The following is a 27019-nucleotide window of genomic DNA, read 5'->3' on the forward strand; positions in this document are numbered from 1 at the left end:
AAAAAATTCATATGAAAAAAATAAAGTTGCAATTGCTAAAAATTTAAAAATCCTATAAATAAATGAACTAAAAATTGATCTCATATGAAAAAAAAATCTCACAACAACATTTATACAATTATTAAGAACAAAAACAATTAAAAATAAAATAAAAAACAAATATAGTGAAAAAAGTCATGAAAAAAGAAGAAAAAAGAAAAATCTTACCTTAATGTAGTTGCAAGTGAAGCTAAGGAGAGAAAAAAAAATTTCGTTAAGCATATTAATTAAAAAAAAACTAAGAGGATAAAAGAAGAAAGAAGAAGAAGACATACCCATACATGGAGGAAAAGAGAAGGAGATGAGGAGAGAAAAGAAGAGAAAGAAATATATATTAATGTTTTTTACATATAGTGAAGAACAAGAACAAGAAGAAGTAGAAGAAGAAGAAGAAGAAGAATAATAAGGAGAAGAAATGAGTCTGTCTCTTGTGAAATAAGGGGATTCAGGCTTTCTATTGGGGCGCGTTACCGACGGATTTACCGACGGATAATTGAATATTAATATTTTTAATTATTCAGTCGGTAATTCCATCTGTAATATTTAATTTAAATTTTCAATTTCGTAAAATTTTTTCAGAAACCGCCAAAAAATTACCGACGGTTTTTCAATCCGTCGGTGATTCCGTCTATAATATTTAAATGAAAATTTTAAATTAATTGAATTTTTTCAGAAAACCGCCAAATAACACTTTCTGGAAAATACCGACGGAAAATTCCGTCGGTGATTCCCTTTGTAATTGACATGATGAACAGTGTTCACAGTTTACCGACGGAATTTTCCGTCGGTAAAAATGACACGTCATCTTTTTTTTTACTTTGTTTTATATTTTTTCCCACGGTAATTCCGTCGGTATATACCGAGGGAATATTTTCGTCAGTAAAATCCCTCGAAAATTTACTGACGAAAATATTCCCTCGGTATTTCCGTTTGTATTTATCAATTTTCTGGTAATGTTCATCTTGATGGTGCATCGAAGGTCTTAGGATGCATCTTATTTATAGGATAAATATAACAACCTTTGCATTAATTTGTCACCGAATTGGTGCCTACTATTTTTTAATTTAGGCACCAATTCGATGCTTGCACATTCTTTTGTCAGGAGAAGAATGGGTTTCCATTCATTTGTCAACAAAAGGGTTAGTGGCTCCATGTTCTTTTACTTGAAAACTTTGATAATTTAATAATGTCTTCACACTTGATTATCTGTGATTCTTATATCATTTATGCACTTATTATCTCTATGTTGCTTACATTTATATTAGGCCATAAAAGGATCTACACTATATCTACTTATCAGTGTTGATTGGTTTGGTCAAAACATTAGTTAGGTTTTTTTTAATATGAATCTTCTTTAAATCCACACTTCTATCTTCCATCACTTCTTGAACAAAATGACATTGAACATTTATGTGTAGTGTTCTTAAATGAAATGTTGTATTCTTTGCAATACACAGGTCAATCTAAACCATCACTAATGACAATAGTGATTCTTCAATACACATATGCTAATTAAATAGTAGTTGTGTTATCATAGCACAATTTTAACCTAAACTCGACCATGTATTTAACACAAAACAAAGTCTAAATCATCATAACCGAAACCCAAACAAAACCATAAATCACCAAACTGCAAACCCATAATTGAGAGTGCAGTATTTTAACATCATTTTTATTTATTAATTATAATCCCAAATTATTATGTGTTATTTTTAAATATTGTTTTTGTTTATTAATTATAAAGATGATTGATAATAACAATAATGAAACATAACAATGTACGTTTCTTAACTTGTAAATGAATTATTTGATTTTTAAATAACTTGTTCACGATGTTCACATGTTAATCTAAAATAAATATGAAAATGCATAACATGTAAGACAACATTAAAATCAACATGATAATTAGCTAAAATAATATTACAAAAGTAATAATAATAAAAATAAGTCCTAACTAAAAAAATAACACAACAATAATACATTCGAGCAAATCTATGTTTTATGCGATGACGAGTAGATGGGTCAACTTCATCAATAGCATGACTTTCCATTTGTATGTGTGGTGTCATCCTCTAAAATAACATTATGTAGACTCAATGTCTCTTCTAATAGGTCAAATATAGTACGACATGTTTTGAATCAAGAAGATGCATAATAACGAGTAAGTTCATCATCATCATCGAGGTCACAAAGATTAGTCACAGCACGTCAACTATCATGTAATTATTTTTCAACCTAATATGAAGTTAATAGAAATTATTAATCCATAAATAAAATGCAATGATTTTTTCCAAACCTGTAAAAAATAACAAATACTTATAGCATTTTGAATCCGACGTGCATGTGGCTCATGCTTCATCTCCTCACGTGGAGGAACCTATGCTGGGTTTGGTGTAATGATTCAACGTGTTATACTTAGCCACCAGCTCATGTATTCCTCCTTGAAAATTACAGGATGCACCTTTCTAAAAATAAAATTTCTTTGTGCATCTCACATCAATATATACAGAAGATAGTGGATCATCCAATTATAATTAGCATGTCTACCTGAACAATTAATGGAATGCAACTAATCACTCGTATCTATATCAGACAGGATGTGTTGCTTAAAGCCAAGTTGCTGCATTACACAGTCCAGGCAATGCATCTCAACAAGCTCAAAAAATATAAGGGGAACAACTGATATTCATAAATTTATTGTCAATGTGCATATAACAATAGCAGCTGCCATATCATATTTTAAACAAGGATTTCACACAACCTATTTAAACATCAACAACGTAATTATTTTTAATCATTTACCATCATGAACCTATGCAATTATTTCTCATAATTTACCAACAACATAAAATTCCTACATCTTAAGGATTTTTTCTTCTACAGAAACGGGGACCATGAAAAAAAAAAGAAGGAATTATATATGTCTCTTAACCACGATTTTGAATCGTGGTTGTATTATACAATCACTTTTTAAAATCATGGTTCTTATTAAAACCATGATTCTGAATTACAGTTTGTATTAAAAACACGATTCAGAATAGCAGTTCTCTTTAAACTATATTATTCCGCAAAAACTTTTTCAAATCATATCATTTCTCTAAAATTTTATTATAGCTGTGTCATTTTTCAAAAACAATCCTAAATTTCTTGGCAAAATCATTTAATGTTGGAAGTGGAGAATTTTGAATTGGTGAAGAAATAAGACGACCATGTTTTTTTAAAAAGTAATTAGCCGAGTAGACTTGACTGGATTTGCAATTTGCAATGACTGACTTCTTCGAGTACTACAGTAGATCCAGTTTTCATTACAAGAAAATAATAGAGAATTATTGAATTGTTAACTTTAAGAAAATGGGACTGCGGCCCTGCGCAGTTAGGATAACAACAAATGCTAGACTCCACAATTCGAATATAAGAGTTGCAATACTTTTCTATTGGAATGGGACCGCATAATTACAAAAACAATTGCATTCAATTACAAGTAGAATAAGTAAAATGTGAGCCAGATGGTTTTTTCATGCATATTTTTCAAGTATAACGTCGGAGACTAAGTCCAGGCCACGACACCTAGGCCCAAGAGGTGTTAGGTTGGTTGGCATGGGCCTAGGTTCTCTCCTGGCAAGGGGCCCCTAGGGCGGGAGGTGGCTGCGGAGCCCTGTGTAATATCCTAGACTGGGCCCAGTCTACAACGCTTAAGCCTAGGGATGCTAGGCTGGTTGGCCTAGCATTGAGCCTCCTGTAATATCCAAAACTTGGCCCAGACTATAACGCTTAAGTCCAGGGGCGGCAGCTAGGGTGGCCTAGCACTGAGCCTAAAGGGCCCCAGGCCAGGTAGCCTAGCGCTGGCCCTTGCGCCTTGTATATAATATAAAGGCGCCAGGCCACCCTAGCACATTCTATATAAAGGTGTCATGCCACCCTGGCACCTTTATAAATATATGGCGCTAGGCCGGTGGCCTGGTTCTGGGCTCAGGCTTTGTGCCTAGACTCAAAAATTGGCCACTGGCCTAACGTTGGGTATAGGCCGTGAGTCTAGATCCTAAACTTGTTTCTAGACTCCTTTCAAGTCAACCCGTTATAAAAAAACAAGTGGGTTGTAGATAAATAAAAAGTTGTTAAAACATAATGATAAACCATATTACATCACATAAATAATAGTGTTAATTTTCAATTGTATTAACACACCATAGTAATACCAAGGATGTAACAAGATTCAAGATAATCATTATACATATATTAAAAAATAAATCTCTAACGGTAAAAATAACATAATTGTTTTTTTAATATATCAATGACCAATCTATAATTTTTGATATTTTTTTTTCATTTTACACTTGCCATGTTTATCACTTTTTTTTTTGTTTTTTTTTATAATATTTTTTTGAAAAAATATTATTTTTTTCTTTAAACTTTGAATATATAATCACTTTACACTTGATCTATTTATACTATTTTTTTATCCTTATATCTATTCTTTTATTGTTTGTTTTTTATTTGTTTGTTTTTTTCCTTAATTGCCTTTTGAATTACTATATAAAGACTAAAAAAATAGATATTTCACTATAACAATGTAATATTGTCTTATTTTTCTAATATTTTAAAAATTACTTGAGATTATATATATATATATATATATATATATATATATTAATTAACGTATGTACTATTTATTATATTTTATTATATGTAAGTATTAATCTTTTAATTTATAATTATATTCTTTACTTAATTTCAGAAAACATGTTAATAACATTTACATATTAATTATTTTACGTAAGAAAAAAATTATTTAACTTATAGATAGATGAATTGAATAGATGTTTTAACACTTTTTTTTTTATTTATTGACACAAATAATTATTAATATATTTAATTAAATATATACATAGGCCTTTTTGATTTAATTATGATTTGTTTTATAAGAAAAAATACAATTGAAAAGCTTGAACAAGTATCTCTTTTAAAAACATTTTTTACCCGTAACGAAGCAACTCAAATAACTGGTTAAATTTATTTACTAGATTAAAAAATTAACAATATATTTTTATTTAATCAATCAATAATTACATTGAAATATATTATTGTGCTGTATTTGTATTTTAAATGTGTGTTTCACTTTCTCAAAGGAAATCTCAAATTTCAAACTCTACTTTACAAATAAATAAAATAAAATCACATTGTTTTTTTCTTTAAAATTTCCGTAAACTATCTGCTTTTATTAGTTCTTTTGAAACAAAGAAAAAAAAAAGAAGAAAGAAAAAACAGAAAAGATCACTAATAAAAATCGGATAAGTGCTGGAATTCAATAGCGCCAGCTGTCACATATAAATGAAGAAACTCACCCTTAAAAACCCTAAGAAAGGAGCACCCATAGCCCCATAGCAAGTTCTTACGCCACAGCCTCCACTCCAACACACACCGACTCCCATTCTTATCCCCGTCGGAGCTTGACGTAATGGCCGCCCTATACAGCCACAGCTCCGCCGCCCTCCTCCAAAACATCACCATCAGCACTACGATTATTGCCACCATTTCAACTATTATTACCACCAGCACCATTCATTGAAATCCCATCTCTGCTCTTCATTTTTTAATCATATATTGAGAAATAAATAAATAAATAAACTCACTTTCAATACGCAAGAAGAAGAAAAGGACATAAGCTTAAAAAAATGGCCGCCATGATGAGCTATAGCGTATGCTTGAGGGAGTCTACTCTCCAGTTTCCGCGTCCTAATTGCGGTGATAATTACAAGAGGTTTATCTCATTTTCTTATTAAATTTTTGTTACTTCTGTTAAATATATATATTTTTTATTACTTCTTAAAAACAGATCCTGCTGCCTCACACACATTTTTTTTTAAATGATAGGAGGGGTGGAAAATGGAGATCTCCACAAGCTGCTGCAATACCAGATCTTCATCTTCCAATGCGTAGTTTTGAAGTTAAAAACAGGCAAGATAATAATAATAATAATAAGCTTCTTTCGATCTTTTAGCAGGTTATGATTGTCGATTATTTACTTCTTTTTTTTTTTATTTCTTTTTTTGCAAATGCAGTAAGCAAGGTAAAACTCAGAAAAGAAACGGTGTCAATTAATCATCATTTTATTATAATAACCAAGAATTTAACTGACAACCTCGGACCTGGATAGATAATATTCAACATAGAAAAATCAAGGGCCAGACATGTAATTGGAATCTGTAACTGCGTAAATGGATTCTTACGATCCTTAGGAGGTGTTTGATATTGTTTTAAAATAGCTTTACATGTTTTTTAAAATAGCTCTTGGCTTGAAAAATAATTATTTTTTCAGAAAACACTATAAAAAACATCAATTTAATGCTTTTTTAAACTAAAAATATTTTTTAAAAGCACAAAAAACAGAAGTAAAAGCTTTCCCAAACACCTTTTAGTGTTTGGGAATGCGGTATCTTCTACTTCTAGCTGATGAATGGCTATTCCTACTTGTATAAAAGGATCAAAACCTTCCACACTCACAGTGGATTTACAGATTGTACCTTTTTGGTCAGCCCTTAAGAATCAAACACCCATATTCCATTACCATATAATCTTGTTTCATGAAAAGCAGTGCTGTGTTTTAAAAGTATGTTTTATTTGTAAAAGTATAAAATCGATGTTTTATTTAAGTTCTTTTCAATGGTTTTGATGTGAAAAATAAAAAAAAAATTTAAAAATATTATTTTAATAGCGAAAGTAATTTTTGAAAAGCACCACGCACTACAATACCAAACACACAATATTAATGCCACTGTTAAAACTAAGAAGTTGTGTCTAGATTTATGGATGCGTTGATTTAAACTAGGCATATGACCAATGAAAACCTTTCCCCCCTTGAATTTGATGTTTTTGATTGAAACCACTTCAATAATTGTGGTATGCACTGGATATGTAAAGCTTACATTGCAAACTCAGAGGACCTGTAATTGATATTCGTTTAGTAGGTGAAAATCTGTACTTTTGCATATTTTTAATTCAAACAGTTTAGACATTGGTTGATCTGAATGATTTCTTTGATATAAAGATTCTAAACTGGATGTTGACCCCATTATTCCGGTGGTTTATTCTCATCAATGGGAAAATATTCTTGTTTAAATGCTTTGCTTTGGCTTTTATATGGTGGTGGTCAACGACAATAAATCATGCGTGCAAATTAATGTTTGCATGAATTCATTTTTCTGCAAACAAAACGGTGCTATTTTGAACTTGTTAAACATTGTATCTGTGTCACCATGGGTGTGGGGTGAGGAAAACAAAGGCCCCGTGAGAAAATACCCTTTCCCTTTCTAGAATTGATATTGCGAATGACAATATCTTCTCTTCTATTGCAGGACATCAGCAGAGGATATAAAATCTCTTAGATTGATAACAGCCATCAAAACCCCGTATCTGCCTGATGGTAGATTCGATCTCGAAGCATATGACGCGTTGGTGAATATGCAGATTGTTAATGGTGCTGAAGGTGTGATAGTTGGTGGCACAACTGGTGAAGGCCAGCTAATGAGCTGGGACGAACACATAATGCTCATAGGCCACACTGTTAATTGTTTTGGTAGCTCAGTGAAGGTGATTGGAAACACTGGAAGTAACTCTACAAGGGAAGCGATTCATGCCACAGAGCAAGGTTTTGCAGTTGGAATGCATGCTGCTCTTCACATCAATCCTTACTATGGCAAGACCTCCGTGGAGGGGATGGTTTCTCATTTTGACTGTGTGCTACCTATGGGTCCCACTATCATATACAATGTGCCATCCAGAACTGGCCAAGATATTCCCCCACGTGTTATTCATACTATAGCACAGAGTCCAAACCTGGCAGGAGTCAAGGAATGTGTTGGTAATGATCGGGTTGAACAATATACAGATAAAGGAATTGTGGTGTGGAGTGGGAACGATGATCAATGCCATGATGCTAGGTGGAACCATGGGGCTACTGGTGTGATTTCTGTTACTAGCAACTTGCTTCCAGGCTTGATGCGGAAACTCATGTTTGAGGGGAAGAATTCTGAACTAAATTCAAAACTCCTACCGCTTATTGACTGGTTATTTCAGGAGCCAAACCCCATTGCATTAAACACAGCTCTTGCTCAGCTTGGGGTTGTAAGGCCAGTTTTCAGGCTGCCATATATGCCTCTTCCTCTGGCTAAGAGGATAGAATTTGTGAATTTGGTGAAGAAAATTGGCCGGGAGAATTTTGTAGGAGAAAACAACGTTCAGGTTCTTGATGATGATGACTTCATCTTGATAAGTCGGTATTAGACAGTATATCTTGCTGAGACTTCTTGTGTGGGCTCGCCAATTACTAGTTCACATTTGATGTGCTTTTCCATTTCACTTTAGTTACACATAAGCTTCATGATGTGGTGTTAGGATATGGCAGAAGGCAGATGAAGATGCCTGTCTTGCGCACTATTGCGTTTGCTTGCCTGTAAGTGCTGGAAATGGTTCGTTTGCTAGTTGCGTTGGCTATTCTTGCCTGTTTTGGAGTTCTATGCTGAACTGTTTCTAGGAGTTATTTGAAGGAGATTTATTTTTAAAGTGTTTTTTGTTTGAAAAATTATTATAATAATATTTTTTTATTTTTAAAATTTTATTTTGGAGATGATCATATTAAAATAATTTAAAAATATATAAAAATAATAATAATTTTAAATACAAAAAAAAATTCAAATTTTGATTAAAAAAAATAAAATTCACTCTCAAATACCTTCAAAAGAGTGTGTTAGATGGAAGGTTTTGGGTGAGTCATGAATGTGTTGATTTGAATATATTTTGCAATCCGTTTCCAACCCAAGCTTGTGCATGCACATGATAGAAGAGCTTTAGGGCAAAAAGTTGATAATAAAGCATGTATCCTTTGTAGAAAATGAATAGAATTATATTTTTTTTTAATCTAAAAACATGATGTTAAAGCGTTGCTAATGTATTTTTTTTTTAAATGTAACTTGAATTATAGATTTTAATGTTAAAAGAAGAAGATGAAAAGAAATTGAGAAATAATAAAAAAGCTTTAATTCAGTTTGAGTTAACATAAGAAAATTGGAACTTGGATTGAGATTGCAGAACATTCTCATTGCAAGTATAGATAGTAAATTAAAGCTGAAATAAATTCAAGTATAGATAATAAATTCAATATTAAAAGCTGAAATAAAAAAAAATATGAAAAATATTAAAAAAAAAGTCCAATGTCTATCTGAACTAACATTTCATATCTATAATTTGGGTCATGAGATGAGAATGATAACATCAAAAAAGATAATGAACCTTAATCCTCAATAATCCAATGTTTTACGATGAAAATAAAAATAAAAAATTAAAGGAATAAAGAATAATTTTTACATAAAATAAAAAAAAATGTAAAACTTCTAAGTCAATCCGAGCTAACATGACAAATGTGTGACCTGGACCACGAGGTCGAGTTACTGTTATAGAAAGCAAAACGAAAAAATAAAGAAAAAATAAGTTTGATCTTCAATAAACATAATATTAAATGATGAAGTTAAAAAGAAATCGGTGAAAAAAAAATATAAAAAAAGATTGATATCAATCCGGGTTAAAATTGTATGCTAGTGACCTGCGTCATGAGACCAAGATAACTGTACTGAAAAAATTAATGAATCTCAATTCTAAACAAATGAAAAATTGAAAGATAAAATTAAAGAAAAATCAATTTTAAAAAAGGAATGTAGGTAGAAAAATAATAATTAAAAGAATAAAAGCTAAATATGATATAAAAAATAAAATAAATAAAATAATAAGAGATGTAATTAATTTATTTTAAAAAATAAAAATTAAAGAATGAAGACATGCACCTCCACGTAAGGCGTTGAAGGAGACAACAATTAGCCATTTTTGATAACAGGGAGGCACCGCTCATGCCTCCCAAAAGGCACAAACATCTTTTATTTGTTTCTGTATGTATTGTATGCATCATTAATTTTTTTTATTTAATTCATCAAAAGATTTAAGTGCCAATAACTTCACATGATATTAATGAAAAAACATAACAAAATGATAAAAAAAAACCCTTACACAAGCTAATGTTTTTTTTTTCTTTTCTTTCAAGAGCACCTCAATAATTACACCGTACACACACATATAAAAAATTAAAAAAATGCCCCTTCCTGAACAATTAAATAAATTTAACTTTTAAAAGAATTTTAGATATCGTACCATGAAAAAAGAGAGTAAAGAGAATAAGAAATATATCTTATCATAAAAACTATTTTGCCCTGAAAATAAGTAATATGGTTTTCACTGTGAAGTGTTGATGGAATTTACAGTGGAATGTAAGAGTCTTGACAGTAAAAATCTGATAAGTATGATTTTTTTTATTTTATTAATGTGAGTGTTTAAATTAATTTATGCATATCTCGACTAATTTTACAGGTTTTAAAATTAATAATTATATAAATTTTCAATAATCTTAAAATTTATAAAATTCAAATTAATAATATCTAAAAAATAAATCTAAAAAGTAAATCTAAAATATGAGCGGTTAAACTTTCTCATATAGATTTCTGGCTGTTAAATTTAAATCAGTACGTCGACCGTATACCAAACCAATCTCATTGGTGGGTGCAATTTATCTGATTAGTCTGGACGGCAACAAGATCTTCGGTTTCCTGAACAAAGCGTTTCTAATTGGGCCTTTTTGCTAGGGCAATTTATTACATCCAAGTCCAACTTATTTTGGACCATGTGAAAGTTGGACAGTATCAGTATCAGTATCAGTATCAGCTGTCAATGACTGTAGCAGGAAAGGGACATGGAGCAAGAGGGGCAGGAAAGCCTCACGGGCATGTTTTCCTTTCCCATTGAAACGTCGGGCATTCGACTTCTACGGCCAGGCTAAAGAATATTTTGCTATTGTCTTAGGCTTTTGCTGTGAGAAATTTGTGCATTAGCCTGTACTTGAATACTGTTTCATTGACCGTGTGCTAGACACCAGTTGGTGCAGCAGAGTAAGACAATGCGATTGGTGAGATCAAGGTTTTTGTAATAATTAATGACTTCTGGGCTGATTGTTGCTTCTTGTAACCTTCTACTTCACTTCACAAGTTAGGCAAATTCTAAGAGTTTTCCAGGCATCAACATACGCATGGGTCACGGGTCCGGAGAACTTCACTGTCCCCGCCCTTGAGAAACTCATCTGTCTGGCTCCACTCACGAAGATGAACAACAATAACCAAAAACTAAGAAAAAAACCATATGAAATTCTTTTAAGTCACTGGATTCTAAATAACTGATTTTCCTTGATGTTTTTGCCCACCTTATATTTCCAAAAACCACCTAACACGTTGTTTTTTCCCATCCGGTATTAATGAAAACCCACTAATAGTTTATCAAATGTTACAAAACACAGAAGAAGAGAATGAAGGAGAAGGTGAGATGACGGAGAAAGATTGAAGAAAGCATTGATCCTCTTCATTTCTATTAATACTCTTGTATTCGATCTGCATATAGTAACTTCTCCTACATAGATATATATGGTCATATTAGTTGTTGGGAGCCAAGTGGTCATGAAGAGTATTGGAGGACTTCTTTTGGAGCAGGTAAGACAGAGCTTGATTTTCTTGGTGTAGAAGGAGTGCTTTCTTCCTCAGCTTCTCATTCTCTTCTATGATGCTTTTGTTCTCCATGTACAGTTTCAAGTTCTTGATTTCCATCTCTTTCTTTACCAGTACAGCCATCTTCTTCTCCTTAGTTTGTTTGGTCAACCTTCTCTTCCTGTTACATCATACAATATTTAGCACTTCAATTTGAGATCAGAGAGACACACACAGAGAGATCAGAACTACTAACCTGTTTAGCCTGTGATATCGAAGGCTGTGTCCTTTTGATGGCTGTTGATTGCTAAAAGCAATATACAAGGGACTGCATGGGCTCAGTTTTGAACATGTACTAGCACTCATTTTGTTTCTCGTTAAAGTTCAGGTTTTGTGTCACAGAGAAATGGGGGCTTGTTCTTTTTCTTGTAAAAAGGTGCCTAAAAGAGAGGGAGAAAAGCTTAGAAGGGAAGATGGGGTTGGGGGGATTGTAGCTGATGGTAGAAACTAAGAGAAATAAAATGAGAGTTATATAGAAGGGGTAATGTGGCTGTGCTTGTATCTGCATATGAAAGAAAAAGATGCAGAGGCCCTTCATGGTAATGATGGCATGAGGACTCATGATTACAAAGGCCAGCAATAGACGAGGACTGCAGAGAAGAAGAAGAAGAAAAAAGGGAGGCTTTCCTTTTCTTTGGCCTTTTTTATTACTATTTCAGAAAGTCTAAAGATTAATGAGCTGGTTGAACTGGTGGGGGCTTTTGTTGGTCCCACAGAATAGGACAATACAGTTTTTTTACTGTGTTTGTTTTCATTAAAAATTGATTTGGAAAATTTTTGATTTTTTTTTATTTTAAATTAATATTTTTTAACAATTTTTTAGTGTAAAAAAATAAATTTTAAAATAAAATAAATTATCTTAATATATTTTGAAATAAAAAATACTTTATTATAATTTTGTATTCAAAAAATAAATTTTAAAATAAATAAATTTATTTTAATATATTTTTAAATAAAAAATACTTTATAAAACAACACAATCTTCTTTTAAGCAACTTGAAGTCACTTTTTTTAAATTTGGAACTTCCCCTTTCAATTGCAATACTGTCGAACAACATCTTGTCACTTGTAGCATCCTAGTTTGGCAAACTAATACACTAGATCTGAACCCGCGCTATTTTATGAATTTGTATTTTCTTTGGGGAAAAGATAATGTATAGGCACTAAAAGCATGTTTTAGATAAATAAATAAACAGATGACTTGAATTATATCTCTGACTAAGCTTAATAGGTTGCTTTTATTTTACTCAAATGATAAGAATAATTGATAACTATAGCAGACAATCAAAATTAAAAAAAAAACATTATAACCTAGAAAAATAAAATTTAAAGTATGCAATTGGATAAAAAATACAAAAAATAGGATCAAGTCAATTTCAAGTAGCGTGATAGATATATAAGTTAGGTAATAAGAGACGAGTCAACTCATATTAACCTGCAAAATCCGAGTGTAGTTTATGAGATCGGGTAAATCTGATAATTAGAAATTTTAAATGATTATTTAAGAGACTACAAAATCCGAGTGTAGTTTAAGAGACGAGTCAACTCATATTAATCATATTTCATATATAAAAAATTTAAATAAATCACAAAGCCTTTTTTATTTTTTTGAAAAATAACCAAAGTTAAATGATGAAATTAGAAAAAAAAAATAAAGCAAAAAATAAAAAAGGATAGCCGGCCACATGAACTTTTAAAATCCATAAACCGGGTCATTATACAGAAAGTATCATTAATAAAAAAACAATGAAACTCAATCTCGAACAAATTTAATATTGAATGATGAATAATCACTATTATTATTATTATTATTATTATTATTATTATTATTATCATTATTGTTGTTATTACTATTATTATTGTTATCATCATCATCGTAATCATTATTATTACTATCATTACAACTATTACTATTACCATCATTATTAATAAGTAGCATTATCACTATTATTACTACTAATACTGTTATTATTACTATCACTATTATAATTAAAACTATTATTGTTATTACTATTACTATTACTGTTATTGTTACTGTCATTATTATTATTATTATTTTTAGAAGTATTATTATTAGTAACATTAATAGTATTCATATGTTTATTATTATCATCACCACCACCACCACAATCACCACCGCTATTCTTATCATAATTATTGCCAGCATAATTATTATCGTTACTACTACTATTATTAGTGTTAGTAGTAGTAGCAACAATAACAATACCAACAATAACATCAGCAGCAACAACATTATTAGCATTATTATTAGTATCATTAATATTATTACTAACATTATTACAATTACAATTACTATTGCTATTGTTATTGAAAAAAAAACCATAAACTTGAATTGAATGATAAAATTAAAAACCATAAAAATTTTAAAGAGAGAGAGAGATGAAAGGGAAAAAAAGATCACCGGCGATAAACCGATCATCGTAAGATGACACGTGCAACCTAGAAAAGAAAAAGTGACGACAAAGAATAAAATGAGATGACGAAAACATATTTTCCACCATTGGAAGTCGCCACACACGCCAACAACTTTTTTATTTTAAAAAAATTAATTAAATACTAAATGATGTTATTGCCCTTGATCAAATCAACAATTAAAAAAAAAACGTAAAAAAACCCTAATTCCATGAGTTAAATCTTTTAGCTTCAAGGGAATATTTGTAACTTAACTGCATATTAAAAACAAAAAAAAGACTTAAAACACTCCTGTTTATGGTGTTTTAAGTCTTTTTTTACTATCATTACAACTATTACTATTACAATCATTATTAATAAGTAGCATTATCTCTATTATTACTACTATTACTGTTATTATTGCCATCACTACTATAATTAAAACTATTATTGTTATTACTATTACTATTATTGCTATTGTTACTGTCATTATTATTATTATTATTATTATTATTATTATTATTTTCAGAAGTATTATTATTAGTAACATTAATAGTATTCATATGTTTATTATTATTACTATTATCACCACCACTACCACCACAACTACCACCGTTATTCTTATCATAATTATTGCCAGCATAATTATTATCGTTACTACTACTATTATTAGTGTTAGTAGTAGTAGCAACAACAACAATACCAACAATAACATCAGCAACAACAACATTATTAGCATTATTATTAGTATCATTAATATTATTACTAACATTATTACAATTACAATTACTATTGCTATTGTTATTGGAAAAAAAAAACCATAAACTTGAATTGAATGATAAAATTAAAAACCATAAAAATTTTAAAAAGAGAGAGAGATAAAGTGGGAAAAAAAGGTCACCGGCAATAAACCGACCATCGTGAGATGACACGTGCAACCTAGAAAAGAAAAGGTGACGACAAAGAATAAAATGAGATGACGAAAACATATTTTCCACCATTGGAAGTCGCCACACACGCTAACAACTTTTTTATTTTAAAAAACATTAATTAAATGCTAAATGATGTTATTGCCCTTGATCAAACCAACAATTAAAAAAAAAAATGTAAAAAGGCCCTAATTCCATGAGTTAAATCTTTTGGCTTCAAGGGAATATTTGTAACTTAACTGCATATTAAAAACAAAAAAAGACTTAAAACACTCTTGTTTTATGGTGTTTTTTTTTATTCTGAATATTCTGAATATTTTATTGTCCATTAAAATATTGAATAGATAAAAATACCTCTAAATTAACCTACAACGACAATGTGCTGTGTGAAAAAGACAAGAATAACCCTGGTTAAATGACAAACAATATTTTTAGAAAACCCCATACATGTCGGTTCACTATTACAGTGAATAGTGAATCATATCAATGGCCAAAGTAAAATCACCTTCCCTTCGTGTTGTTGTTTTATATAAATCCCATCCCATGTGCTGTAGCGATGGACACAGTTCAGATTAGTATAAGATTTCTCTTATCACTGTAAACGTGAAACCGATGATCACTCCCTAAGGTGTAAACAAATACACGATCCATTTCCTTTCTTAGGGGAACAGGCAGGAATCAAAATAAGACAGTACCTTTCACCTCTGGTTTTGCTACTATATCATATTCGGATAATGAAAATGAGTGATTCGTCTGAATTCAGTCGGAGAGAAACAAGACTGGTCTGAACTGAAGATATCATGATTCTAAAAACCTAGAGTTTAATTAAAATAAAGCGGAAGGGCAATGCAGGATAGCACGCAGTCTCTCCTCGAGGACTAAGATCACCATGTTTGACAAGATCAGCCACCGAAGAGTCCACGCAGTAGATATCCATTAATTAACAATTAGGTTTAGGATGAAGAAGAAGAAGAAGATTAGTGTGGGCCTGTGACGGAGTATAGTATTTGGACCTGCTAGTCAAGGCTCAAGAAAGCCATAGTTTCTATTCTGTTTACTAACCCATAACCTACCTTGAGACGGTGCTGCTTAGTACATGAATCAATCTTTACATCAAAATCTAAGAACTGTTAAAAGCACTCTTCTTTCTGTTTATTTTTTTTGGTACATTGGACGACTGTTTAAGGGTTTAATCTGGTGGATCCTCTGTATTGAATTACAGACTTCATGAAGATCTTACTTTTTTACATATCAGTTTAAAGTTCAAATCTTTAATACCTAAAAGAAAACGTGCTTTTTACACCATCATATTTAAGTCCCAAAACTTCACCTGAGAAGGTAAGAAACAGATGGTAAAAAAAAACTCAAATGGTAATTGGTATTTCAGTAATTATTAATTTTTATATTGTTATTTTTAGAAATACATTGAAATAATATTTTTTAATTTTTAAAATTTATTTTTGATATCAGCGCATCAAAACAATCAAAAAAATATTAAAAATAAAATAAAATATTTTTCGAAAAATCCTTTTTATCTTTATCTTGCGTGGATGAATCGACCTTCGGGAATTGAAATTGTCTCTCTTTATCATTACTATTTTTTTCACCGGAAATTAATCCCTTTACGTCTTAAACTATTCCGATATAATTTGAAAATAAAAGGTCGTCCTTGCACCTCCAAACAAATCAAAATCCCCAATTTTCTCATCCTCATTGTGCTTAATCATTTGCATTAACGAGAAGACAATCACGAACAAGAACATATACTTAATGATAGTGGATCTGACTTAGATTGCATTGCGCTGTAGTTAATTGCTAGTCAAGGTTTCGGTCATTAAATTACTAGATAATTCAAGAGGATTAACCAACTAGATGGAACCACTTGCTCCACAATCACCACATCGATCGATCTATCATCATGATGTGCATACACCACTCTCATCTCCATTAATTATGGGAATATATTTAAGACCTCATGTGTATCTTTGATAATGGCATCTCCGGAGTCTTGAAAAATTAAAATTATACCCCTAATTAATTCTCTCAAGTTGTTCTTTACCCCCCCCTAAATAAACCCAATTTGATTTTACCATGGTCTATATTTTTTCACCTCAATTAACTATCATTTTTTTTTTCAAACTTCCATTTATAATCTATCTGTTTATCTGTTTTAATTTGTTACCCCTAAATACATCAGCACATTAAAATAATTTAAAAATAATTATAAACACAAAGTCAAACTCTTACCTAACAATATTTTATCGTGTTTTTAAACAATAACTAAAACTAATCCGAAAACATCTTATTATTGCTAAAGTCAAAAAATTAAGCATACAACATGAGGCACGTAATGCGTAAATCCACTACTCAAATGCAACAAATGTTGTAATAGTACACTTGCTGTGCTATAATAATTAAACATGCAAGATTTGCATGTTTAGGGACTTTTTTTGTTCCATGAAAGCGATTATATATACTTGAAGACAAATTAATCTCTGTTTAACGAACGAAGCAAGCTCTTTTCACGAAGAACTTCTTGCTTGGAAACTTCCTTGGCCTTGCCTTCATTTGAAGCAACCTTTCCCTAATTTTTCAAAGGTCAAGTCACAAGGAGTTTCACGAGCAAATCACGTGTGGGAAGTACACATTATGGGGGCAGTAGGGAAGTAGCCAGGGAAAACAACCAGGGGAAGGGAAGATGGGTTGGGGCGACGATATATAGTACTCGAATGAGGAAGAAGATGCTTTATGTAAACTCTGTTAAAATTGTGTTTTTTTAAATTTTAATTATTATTAAATTAATATTTTATATTTTAAATTATTTTGATGTGCTAATAATAATTTTTTAAAAATAAAAAAAATATCATTTTAATATATTTCTAAATAAAAATTATTTAAAAAAACAACTACTATTATATTTACCATCATCACCGTAAAAGAAATGTAGTATTCAATGCTGTTACGTTTTTCTTTTGTCCCATTTCTTCATGTAATTGAGTGCCAATGTCATGGTCATATATTTGGAAAATGAACCTCCATTTTGGCCTCATCTTCTTATCCACCATCATGATCATCACCACCTCTGCCCTCTCTCATCTATAAAATACTAGCAGTATCATCATGATCAGGATAGTGATTTCTTTTTTTTGTCCTATTGCACTTCACATGGTCCCTGAATTGCCGATTGGACACTTGGCTTAGCTAGCCAGCCATCCAGTTCATATTGAACCAGTATTAGATCATATGGTGCTAGCTACATGGCGAAAACTACGAGAGGCTCATGACTGATACTGCAGCCATGGTATGTGAATTAAGGTCAAGTTCGTACCATTATAAATTGACCATGATGTGTTTTTTGGATGTTATCTGCCTTGTTCTTGCTAGCCATACATGTGCATGTACCTGCATCTGATGTCGAGGTTTAATACCTCATCATACCCTCTTTGAACTGAAAAAATGAATCAGCAATTCAGTGAGGACTTGGGCCACTAGCCTTCAATGCTCATGCCTCATCTCTTGTTTGTCGCTAAATGAATATAGTCAACTATGAAATGAAACGCCCTCCATTTTCAAAACTGATCTAATTATACTTCGGATTATTCTCCTCTAGTTATAATCAGAGAGAACTATATATGTTTTTATGTGCTTCTTTGTACCTTCAACAGCTTCAAAAATCTGACAGCAACCCAATTGCACTTGCCATGATTTGATTTGATTTTAATTTCGTACCCGAGATAAACATTTTTTTTTGTTACTAAACCGGCAACTTTCACCTGAAAATTAGAAATAAAATGCCTGTTGCGAAGTCTAAAGCTGCGGTAAGGAAAGACATGAGCAGGGAATTATCGTAGCAGATTTGCCATGACTTCTATCAGGAAAGGGCTCTGGCATCCAAGGAAAGCTAGCAGCCATGTATGTAACAGGAAGTCAATATCAATAAAATGAAAAACATAGTAAGAATTTTAATTTTAATGGGTTTGAGAGCCAGTGGATATTAGTTTCACATGCACAATGATTACGATGATGATGATTAGGATGAGGACGATGACTGTTCAAGCCCATCCCCTATCCCTCCACCGAAGGTGGTCCAAATCTTCTTAACGCCAAAATTCAAAATTATAATCGATGGAAATTTCCGATTTTCATCACCTTTGATACTCTTCTATTCAACACTCATCATCACAACAGTTAAAATCCCGATTCTTTGCAAATGCGTAATTTTAACATGTGGGAAACTTGCACAGGTTCAGCCTCAAGAAGGAAACGTCTCCCTTAATACCCTCCAGGGACTTCGATGAGAGAATTTTCCAAACATCCGTGCACGGAGAAGCTACGACAACCTATTCGTAGCATAACAAACCGGATACCGGTCAACTGCCATCACCACACACGAGGGAAACGACAAAAGTCTAGTAACCCTGCTTGATGAAAAGGCTACAGCCCTAACACCCAAGAGCAGATTCTTGATGGGGCTAGAACGCATTCTTTAATTGGTAATCAACTTTGTTAATCGGCTCTGCGCAGCAACTTTCCTCAAAAAAGCGTTGATATACACAAATAATTTAATAAATACAGAACGGGGACTTGAAAAAAATTAAATATATACCGAGGTTAGATCGAGAGGGGGGCGGAATGAAGAGATAATGAAACTGAAATGGCTGAACCAATCTGGTATCTCACCATCAAGGAGAGAAATGTGTTGGAATTTGCTCTTGCACGCCTGTTAATGTCAAGGAAAGATAATTATTTTAGGCCTTCAGATAATTGTTATTTGTGAGTGTTTGCACAAGATAGTTAGAGAGAGAACCCGAACAAGACTATTCTTCATATCATTTGATAAATTGTCATAGCCATCCAACAAAATGAGCTTCTGCTCGCTCTTCGCACCTTTAGCCATCCCTTCGATCTCTTTTAGTTTTTGGCACCCTTGTAAGAACAACGCAGGCATTTTTTCGGAGTGAATTGATAGTTTTTCCGTTGAGGTGCAGTAACATGCATCCAATACCTTTAAACTTGCAGGAAGCGTTGAGATTGATAGAAGATTTGAGCAGTGCATATATAACGATCAATGTCTCTAACTTAGGAAGGAGGTCAATGCCTGGAGGTAGATTAAAAAAATTGTTTCCTGTCAAATTCATTTTTTCGAGAGACAACAGACTCCCAAAATCGGACAATATCGTGCCTTCAGACAATCCACAATATTCACAAAGATCTAATTTTCTCAGTGAGATTAAACCAGAAAAGGAAGCTGGAAGGAACACTTAAGAGATTGATCTTCTTGGTGAAAGCCACAATGAATCCCCCATTTCCATCCCCAAGCATTTTAAATTTCCCATTTATTGAAAAAAAAAATCCCATTATTGGATCGTTTTTCATCCAATTATATGGATCGATCAGCACTGATGGAATTGCTATTGAAAGACAAGATGGGGATAGTAAATCTTGTTTGTCATCACATGCACCCAATGACAACTTCCTGAGTTTCTTCAAATGTCCAATCGAGGAGGGAAGTTGTTTGATCGCAGTTTCATTCCCCAACAGCTCAGTTAAGGATTCCATACAACCCAAACGTGCTGGCAACCTCTCAAGTTTTGAGCACATATTAATGTTCAGCGTTTCAAGAGATTTCATGAGGTGCAATATTGAGTAAACGAGTTAAGAATTGTGCTTCTTTGCCAATATCATGTTTGGCTTACAAATTCACAGTTTGAAGTTTCTACTTTACCATTCGGTAGGGTTAGAGAGAGTGGAATGGGATGTTCATAGTTTTTTTTTTGAAATTATCTTGTGAATCCTTAGAAACATGCAAAAAAGTAGAGGAAAAACTTTGGCATGAGCCCTTTCACTGATGGGGATTTTCATGAACTGTAGTGGTCTCCAATTTTCTCTTAATCAATTCCCACTACAAAGAATGTCTGTATGGTAATGGGTTGCACTTTTAATCAGTAACCTGCGATCAAAATCAAAATGAGACACCATCGTCTTATTTTTTCGAGCAATGTCCCTTAACCCGGATCTCATTTACTCGCTTATATGCACTTGAACCCAAGTCCTTTTGTTTTTAGTTAAGCTCATCTTCTGATGCAGAAAATCCCATCGATTCACTGCAGAAGACGAGCTTGGTAAGGCATTTTTTTTTTGTTTTTTTTTAATCGTGATTATCCTGTCCAGTTCATATGCACCTTCTATTCTTTAAAATTTTAAAATTTTAAAAATAATCCTGCTAGTGATTTTTTAAAAATAAATTTACAAACCTGACACTTGCTGAGATATTTTGTCGTTGTTTTTGGAGAGGCGGAGGACCCTACACATAAACATAAAGACTAAATACTTATAAGGCTTGTGCTCAGTGGCAGAGGCAAGGTTTCCTTATTTTTCTTACCTGGGTTCGAGCCTCAGCGTGCACGCATGTCATCCTCGCGATATCTTACCTGCCTATTAGGCTTGCAGGGTGTTCAGTGAATCCGGGGATTAGTTGTGGTGCGCATAAGATGACCCGAACACCCTGAGTTAAAAAAAAAAATACCTAAAAGTGTTGGCGTATCATTTTGTTACATGTTAGGATGCCTCGTCTGATAATAATAGCTTTGATATGGCTTTCCAATTTATACCTTTTAAAATGATATTATTAGAGCAGCATAAATAATTAGTTAAAGACTAAAACGAAAATTTGATATTCTTAATAAGAAATAAAATATAAATGCACATGAAAATACTTTACATTGTTTATCCTTTTTATTTTATATATTTTCTCTTATTTATATCATAGATTTATTTTATATGTTAATTAGTACATATGATTTTTGTACTTATCTAAAATTTAATAGGAAAATAATAAAAGAGAAGACATTGATTAAAAATTATTATTTTTAAATTAATAAAAATTAATAAAAAAATAGGTATTATTGGGCCTACGAACATGGACTAAAAATAAAAGATCCAATACCTAGGTTGTTTGAAAGGCTAGGTTGAGTGCATTTTCTTTTTCTTTAAAAGAGACAACCACTTGAGTTTTTTTTATGAATAAAATGCATAGCACATTGTTTGCTTGGAAAAATAATTATTGTGTCATCCTTTAGAATGATTTTTCAGTCACTTCCAATAATTGAAAAATTATAATATGAGTTTTTGGACTCTAAAACTCAAATTCAACTTGTTTTCTTCTTAAACAACTTAAAAGTATCCTACGAATCTTAATAAATTCATTTTCAATCCCAAAACACCATCTAATCAATTGAAAAGTAAAAAATAAAATTGAATAAGAAAAGTTTATGAGTCCAATGATTCAAGAAAAATATTACTTCCATTAAAATCCCCACCTGAAGAAAAATTTATTAACATCAAAATCAATTTTTTTTTTTTGTAGTTGAAATGCAAACCCTTTCACTTTCTTCTCTTTTATATTGTTTTTTTCTCTCATGGATCAAATATGAAAAACTGAAAACTTCAAGGAAGCTTCCTATACTTTTGGAGCATTGAAAAATGAAAAAAAAATAGCTATGTTTATTTTTGTGTTAATTTTGGTCATTTTTCTTTTAATATTTTTAAAACTATAACAATCTTTAATTTAGCATCAAATTATTTTTTAACAAATCATATCCACGTGAGCATGCAAAGAGAAATAGATTCTAACACATAAAATCATGTCAAGGATGAAATCAGAAAGAAAAAAATTTCAATGGCTGAAATGCAAAAAAAATAAAAATAAATTCATGGACCTACAAGGAAAGAAATGATTGTGAACAAAGTCCTATTTGATTTAATATATCGTAGTAATAATAGAGCATTTGTATTTGCTGTCAATCTATGATGATTTTTTTCTAAATTCATCAAATCTTATAACAAGAAAGGATTTTCTTTTAATATTTTTGCAGGGCTTTTATTTTAATGCATAAGATTCGAAGTTTAATACCTAAAGAGAGCTTTTTATATGTATTTTTATTAAGTTACACATGATGGATCTTTGATCGAACTGATCAGCCCAATTTGTTTTATAAGAACATTAATACAAAGATGATCAACTATAAAAATTATTGAAGTATTGATTTGACTGAGTCAAAATCTTGGTTTAATTAACTTATACATTCTATATAATTACATCTTTTATTAAAAAAAAAGTTGATTCGAGTCAATTTTTATTGAATATACTTCTATCTGGAAGTAATTTTAACTTATTTTTATCCTAATCATGACTTAAAATCAAAAGTCATTTTTTATAAGTTAAGCCAAATGATCTTTGAATTTGCTCTACATTCATGACAACGACTTCCATGAAAAGATTGAGTTATTGAGAGTTCCAATATATGAATGATGTGGGTAAGGATGACAAGGAGTTCCTGTAAGTCATTGAGGCTCATCTCCTCAATAATGATCCATACGATTATAAATAAATCAAAACCTATGTAATAATACGAAGAGTATCTTGTTCTTAAGATTACAGTAATCATCTCGATACTTCAGTTACAGTAAACCTATAAATCATCAAATTATCCGATATATTCATTTAAGAATGAATATCAATTTTCAATCCCAAAACTCTTTTGTATTATGGAATTGTCTAGTTGTACTTTAAGAATAATCAGAACACATAAAAGATGGAAAAAAAAACAAGTTTTTTTCATCAGTTTCAATCAGATTGAAAAAAGTTGTCTTTTGTTCTAATATCCTAGCCTAAGCCCATGTGGGATCTTAAGCCAACATAAATGGTGACGAGCCAAGACTATCATATGGGCTTCACAAGCCCATATAAATAACACTGAATTTTTTTTAATTTGAAGTAAATTTTTCTCTTCATTGAACCTCAATTCCAAACAATATCTAATTAGAATTTTAGTTTCAAACTAGGATTCCTAAACCTAATCTCATTAGAGCTAGTAGAGAGTCCTGGTCTCATTAGGACTCTTGGAGGAAGTACTCTAGCTTCATATTACATTCAATTCCTTTCATACAAGTGGCCCTTTAGGCTCCTAATCACGTTTGCAGTAAAGCTCAACTACAATCCTAGTGCCAATAGGATTGCACACATCAAATATGATATGAATACTTTTATCCATACATGTTGTCTTACAAAGTCAAGTGCATGAGCTAGCATCCCATCATGTCACCCAAAGTGACTTGAATGTGCATGCCCACTATAGTCAATCCTTATTTTGCTCTCATTACCTAGTAGATAAATTCCATATGAAATATGATTTGAGAACCCTTCTAAAATTAATTCTCATTGTGTGCATATACTTCTCAAAAGTCATTCACTTAATGAGTGACTAGTGACAGCTACGACTAAAGACATTTAATAGTGTTATTCACAACGGAAAATATGCCTCACACCACATATCATACAGATATCACTATATGGACTTTTACCAAATAAGTAAGCATATAATTAATTAAAACAAACTTATAAAATAAAAGAATGCCTAGCAATTTCATTAAATAATTATATTGTATTTACATGCACAAGCTAATATCTATTGGCTACTAGATTATAACACTTTCATAATCATGCTGGAAGATCTTATAACCAAATGCGTTGAGTAATTTTACAGTCCTTTTATACTCAGCTTTACACAATTAATTCTCCAACTTCACTCTTTACTTTTCAAAAGAGTACATGAATTTTATTTTTTTTTTCCTTTCATACTTTCTATTGTTGTGTCTTTCGACCTTTACTAAGAGAAAACTACAACCTTGGGAAACCAACTTTCACTTATTCGATGACATGGACTTTCTGACCTTGTCAATCAAGAACTTCTACACAAAAAATCCATTATTTTTTCCATCTATATTGTAATCAAATGATAACCATTTCGAGTTTGAGCTAATAAATATCTTAATTGTATTAATAATTTATTTTTGTTTTAATTAATCATAAAATAATTTTTTGTCTGGAACTGTGAGACAAACTTATTTAAATACTTGAAAAGTACTCTGAAATATCATGCAACTGTAAATAAAAAATGTTGCTTTACATTATTCTACAGGTAATACTTGGTATTTCCTTGTTAGCTGTAATTAAGTTCAGTTGTTACTGTTTAGAGGCGGATACATTTATCCACGAGATTCAATCCTAAATCAATGTTACAAACACACCAGTATCTCGCTGCAACAATATCCAGACAGATATTCCGAGATGGAAACTAACCAGCAAGTGGGTTGGCATGTATTGTCACGCGATTGATCCTTATCTCTGCAAGAGGTCTATCCCCTTGCCCTGTTTGAGTCTGCGCAAAACCAAATAGCAGTAAACATTGCTGTATCTGGTGAGAAGATGCAAAGGCAAAACATCTAACATGACGAGTAAAAATTACAGGCCCGAACAGAAGTATCAAACAACAAGGTTTATCAATCTTTCAAACAGAAATCCACTGCCCCGAGGCAAACCATTTCTTTTACTTCCATACAGGGAAAGACTGTAGATCTATTGACCATGGTTAGCACAACATACCTTTTCCATGATATCGAGGACTTCAAACCCATGAATTACTTTGCCAAACACAGTGTACAACCCATTTAGATGGGGTTGCTTTGCATACGTTATGAAAAACTGGCTTCCATTAGTATTCGGTCCACTATTGGCCATTGAGAGTGTACCCCTTGCATTATGCTGAAAAGAAGAGAAACAGTGCATCAGGCATTAGCATTTCTAGCATCTCAAAACTGGCACTAGAAAACAGTTAGTTCTATATTGAGTATAACTTGTTGCGACAAATGCAGTATACAATGAAAAGTAAATAAATGTCTGTCAATACAGCTATGAGTCTTAAATTCCTCACACCTCAGGCTGTTGACATTGATTAGATCGGAGGGTGATGATAAATTACTACATTTCAACCACCTACACACATACATTATTAGCTATCTTGTGACCATGCAGCCAACAAAAGAAAAAAGAATGAGTGGCATGATAATCTAGGCCACTATGTCTACCACACTCTCATTTCGTTTTAGAACCCTTGAAGTATATGTCCTTTCTAGAGGCACTCGCTTTGCAAAGTTTACAAAAAAGAACAACATCGTCTCCAACAAGAACACAAGTGAATCCACATCCTCAAATCTTACAAAAGAGGATTGCATCATACACAAGCAACGACTCTATTAAGAATTCTTAAAGGGTGACACTGAAAGTTACCAAAAATAAATTCAGATTACATAATGCATACAAAGATATAGGAAGCTTCAGACAAATTAAATTAAAATACCTTGAGAGACTCTCTAATCTCATCATTGAACTTCTTGCCCCAAATACTAGTTCCTCCTTTTCCTGTCCCTGTAGGATCTCCACCTTGAATCATAAAACCTTTAATATTTCGATGAAATATGGTCCCATCATAATACCCACTAGCACACAGCGCCAAAAAATTCTGTAAGAAGTCCAAAACAAAACACAAGAACTATAGGATTAGCTCATTAACTTAAAACCCACTTCTATTTCTACCGATACAACTTCTACTTACAGCAATAATTATAGAACTTAGTTTTTTCAAAACACAGTTACCGACTGACCTCGGAGGCCTTGGGAACTTCATCGCAGGCGATCTCGCATTTGATATCACCAAGATTTGTGTGAAGTGTAACTGACTGCAAAGAAGAAAAGAGAAACAATTCGTTTTTTAGTTAATAGAGAAACGTAGTTAAGGTGCTCGATAAAATTTAGCAAAGAGAACTAACCATTCTGCGTGGTGGATGCGCTCACTGATAAGGAAAGCCTGTTTGTTAACTGGTCCTGGTGAATGCTAATAGCTCCAGCCTTCAAAAACTTGGCGTTCGAGGCCTTTCTAGACTTATATGGGCTTTATTTTTTATTTATTTTTACTTTTTAAAATTTATTTCTCACATTAACACATTAAAACTATATAAACACATAAAAAATTAAAAAAAAAATTTCTATACAAAAATATTTTCTAGCCGCATCAATTTTTTACAAAAAAAAATCATTATTTTTTAAACTGTTTTAAATATTACAATTAAGTAATATAATTTTCTATTTTATGACAACCCCCTGAATAATTT

General features: G+C 31.8%; 3 protein-coding genes across 3 annotated transcripts; 1 reads left to right on the forward strand and 2 right to left on the reverse strand.

The window, feature by feature from the left end:
- Window positions 1–5393: 5393 nt before the first annotated feature.
- Window positions 5394–8598, forward strand: LOC7461723 (4-hydroxy-tetrahydrodipicolinate synthase, chloroplastic). The gene is made up of 3 exons (XM_002301265.4): window positions 5394–5797; window positions 5911–5994; window positions 7392–8598. The coding sequence occupies exons 1-3, from the start codon at window positions 5712–5714 to the stop codon at window positions 8317–8319; spliced, it is 1098 nt and encodes a 365-aa protein (XP_002301301.1). The 5' UTR covers window positions 5394–5711; the 3' UTR covers window positions 8320–8598.
- Window positions 8599–11465: 2867 nt separating this feature from the next.
- Window positions 11466–12278, reverse strand: LOC7494013 (protein LITTLE ZIPPER 2). The gene is made up of 2 exons (XM_002302505.4): window positions 11866–12278; window positions 11466–11790 (listed from the first exon to the last, which is right to left on the reverse strand). Exons 1-2 carry the CDS (start codon window positions 11973–11975, stop codon window positions 11559–11561), a joined length of 342 nt encoding a protein of 113 aa, XP_002302541.2. The 5' UTR covers window positions 11976–12278; the 3' UTR covers window positions 11466–11558.
- Window positions 12279–24913: 12635 nt separating this feature from the next.
- LOC7461724 (peptidyl-prolyl cis-trans isomerase CYP18-1) lies at window positions 24914–26804 on the reverse strand. Its single transcript, XM_002302506.4, has 5 exons — window positions 26678–26804; window positions 26513–26587; window positions 26209–26370; window positions 25455–25613; window positions 24914–25230 (listed from the first exon to the last, which is right to left on the reverse strand). Exons 1-5 carry the CDS (start codon window positions 26678–26680, stop codon window positions 25147–25149), a joined length of 483 nt encoding a protein of 160 aa, XP_002302542.1. The 5' UTR covers window positions 26681–26804; the 3' UTR covers window positions 24914–25146.
- Window positions 26805–27019: the final 215 nt, after the last annotated feature.

This window comes from Populus trichocarpa, chromosome 2 (genome assembly GCF_000002775.5).
Source record: "Populus trichocarpa isolate Nisqually-1 chromosome 2, P.trichocarpa_v4.1, whole genome shotgun sequence".
Taxonomy (NCBI): Eukaryota; Viridiplantae; Streptophyta; class Magnoliopsida; order Malpighiales; family Salicaceae; genus Populus; species Populus trichocarpa.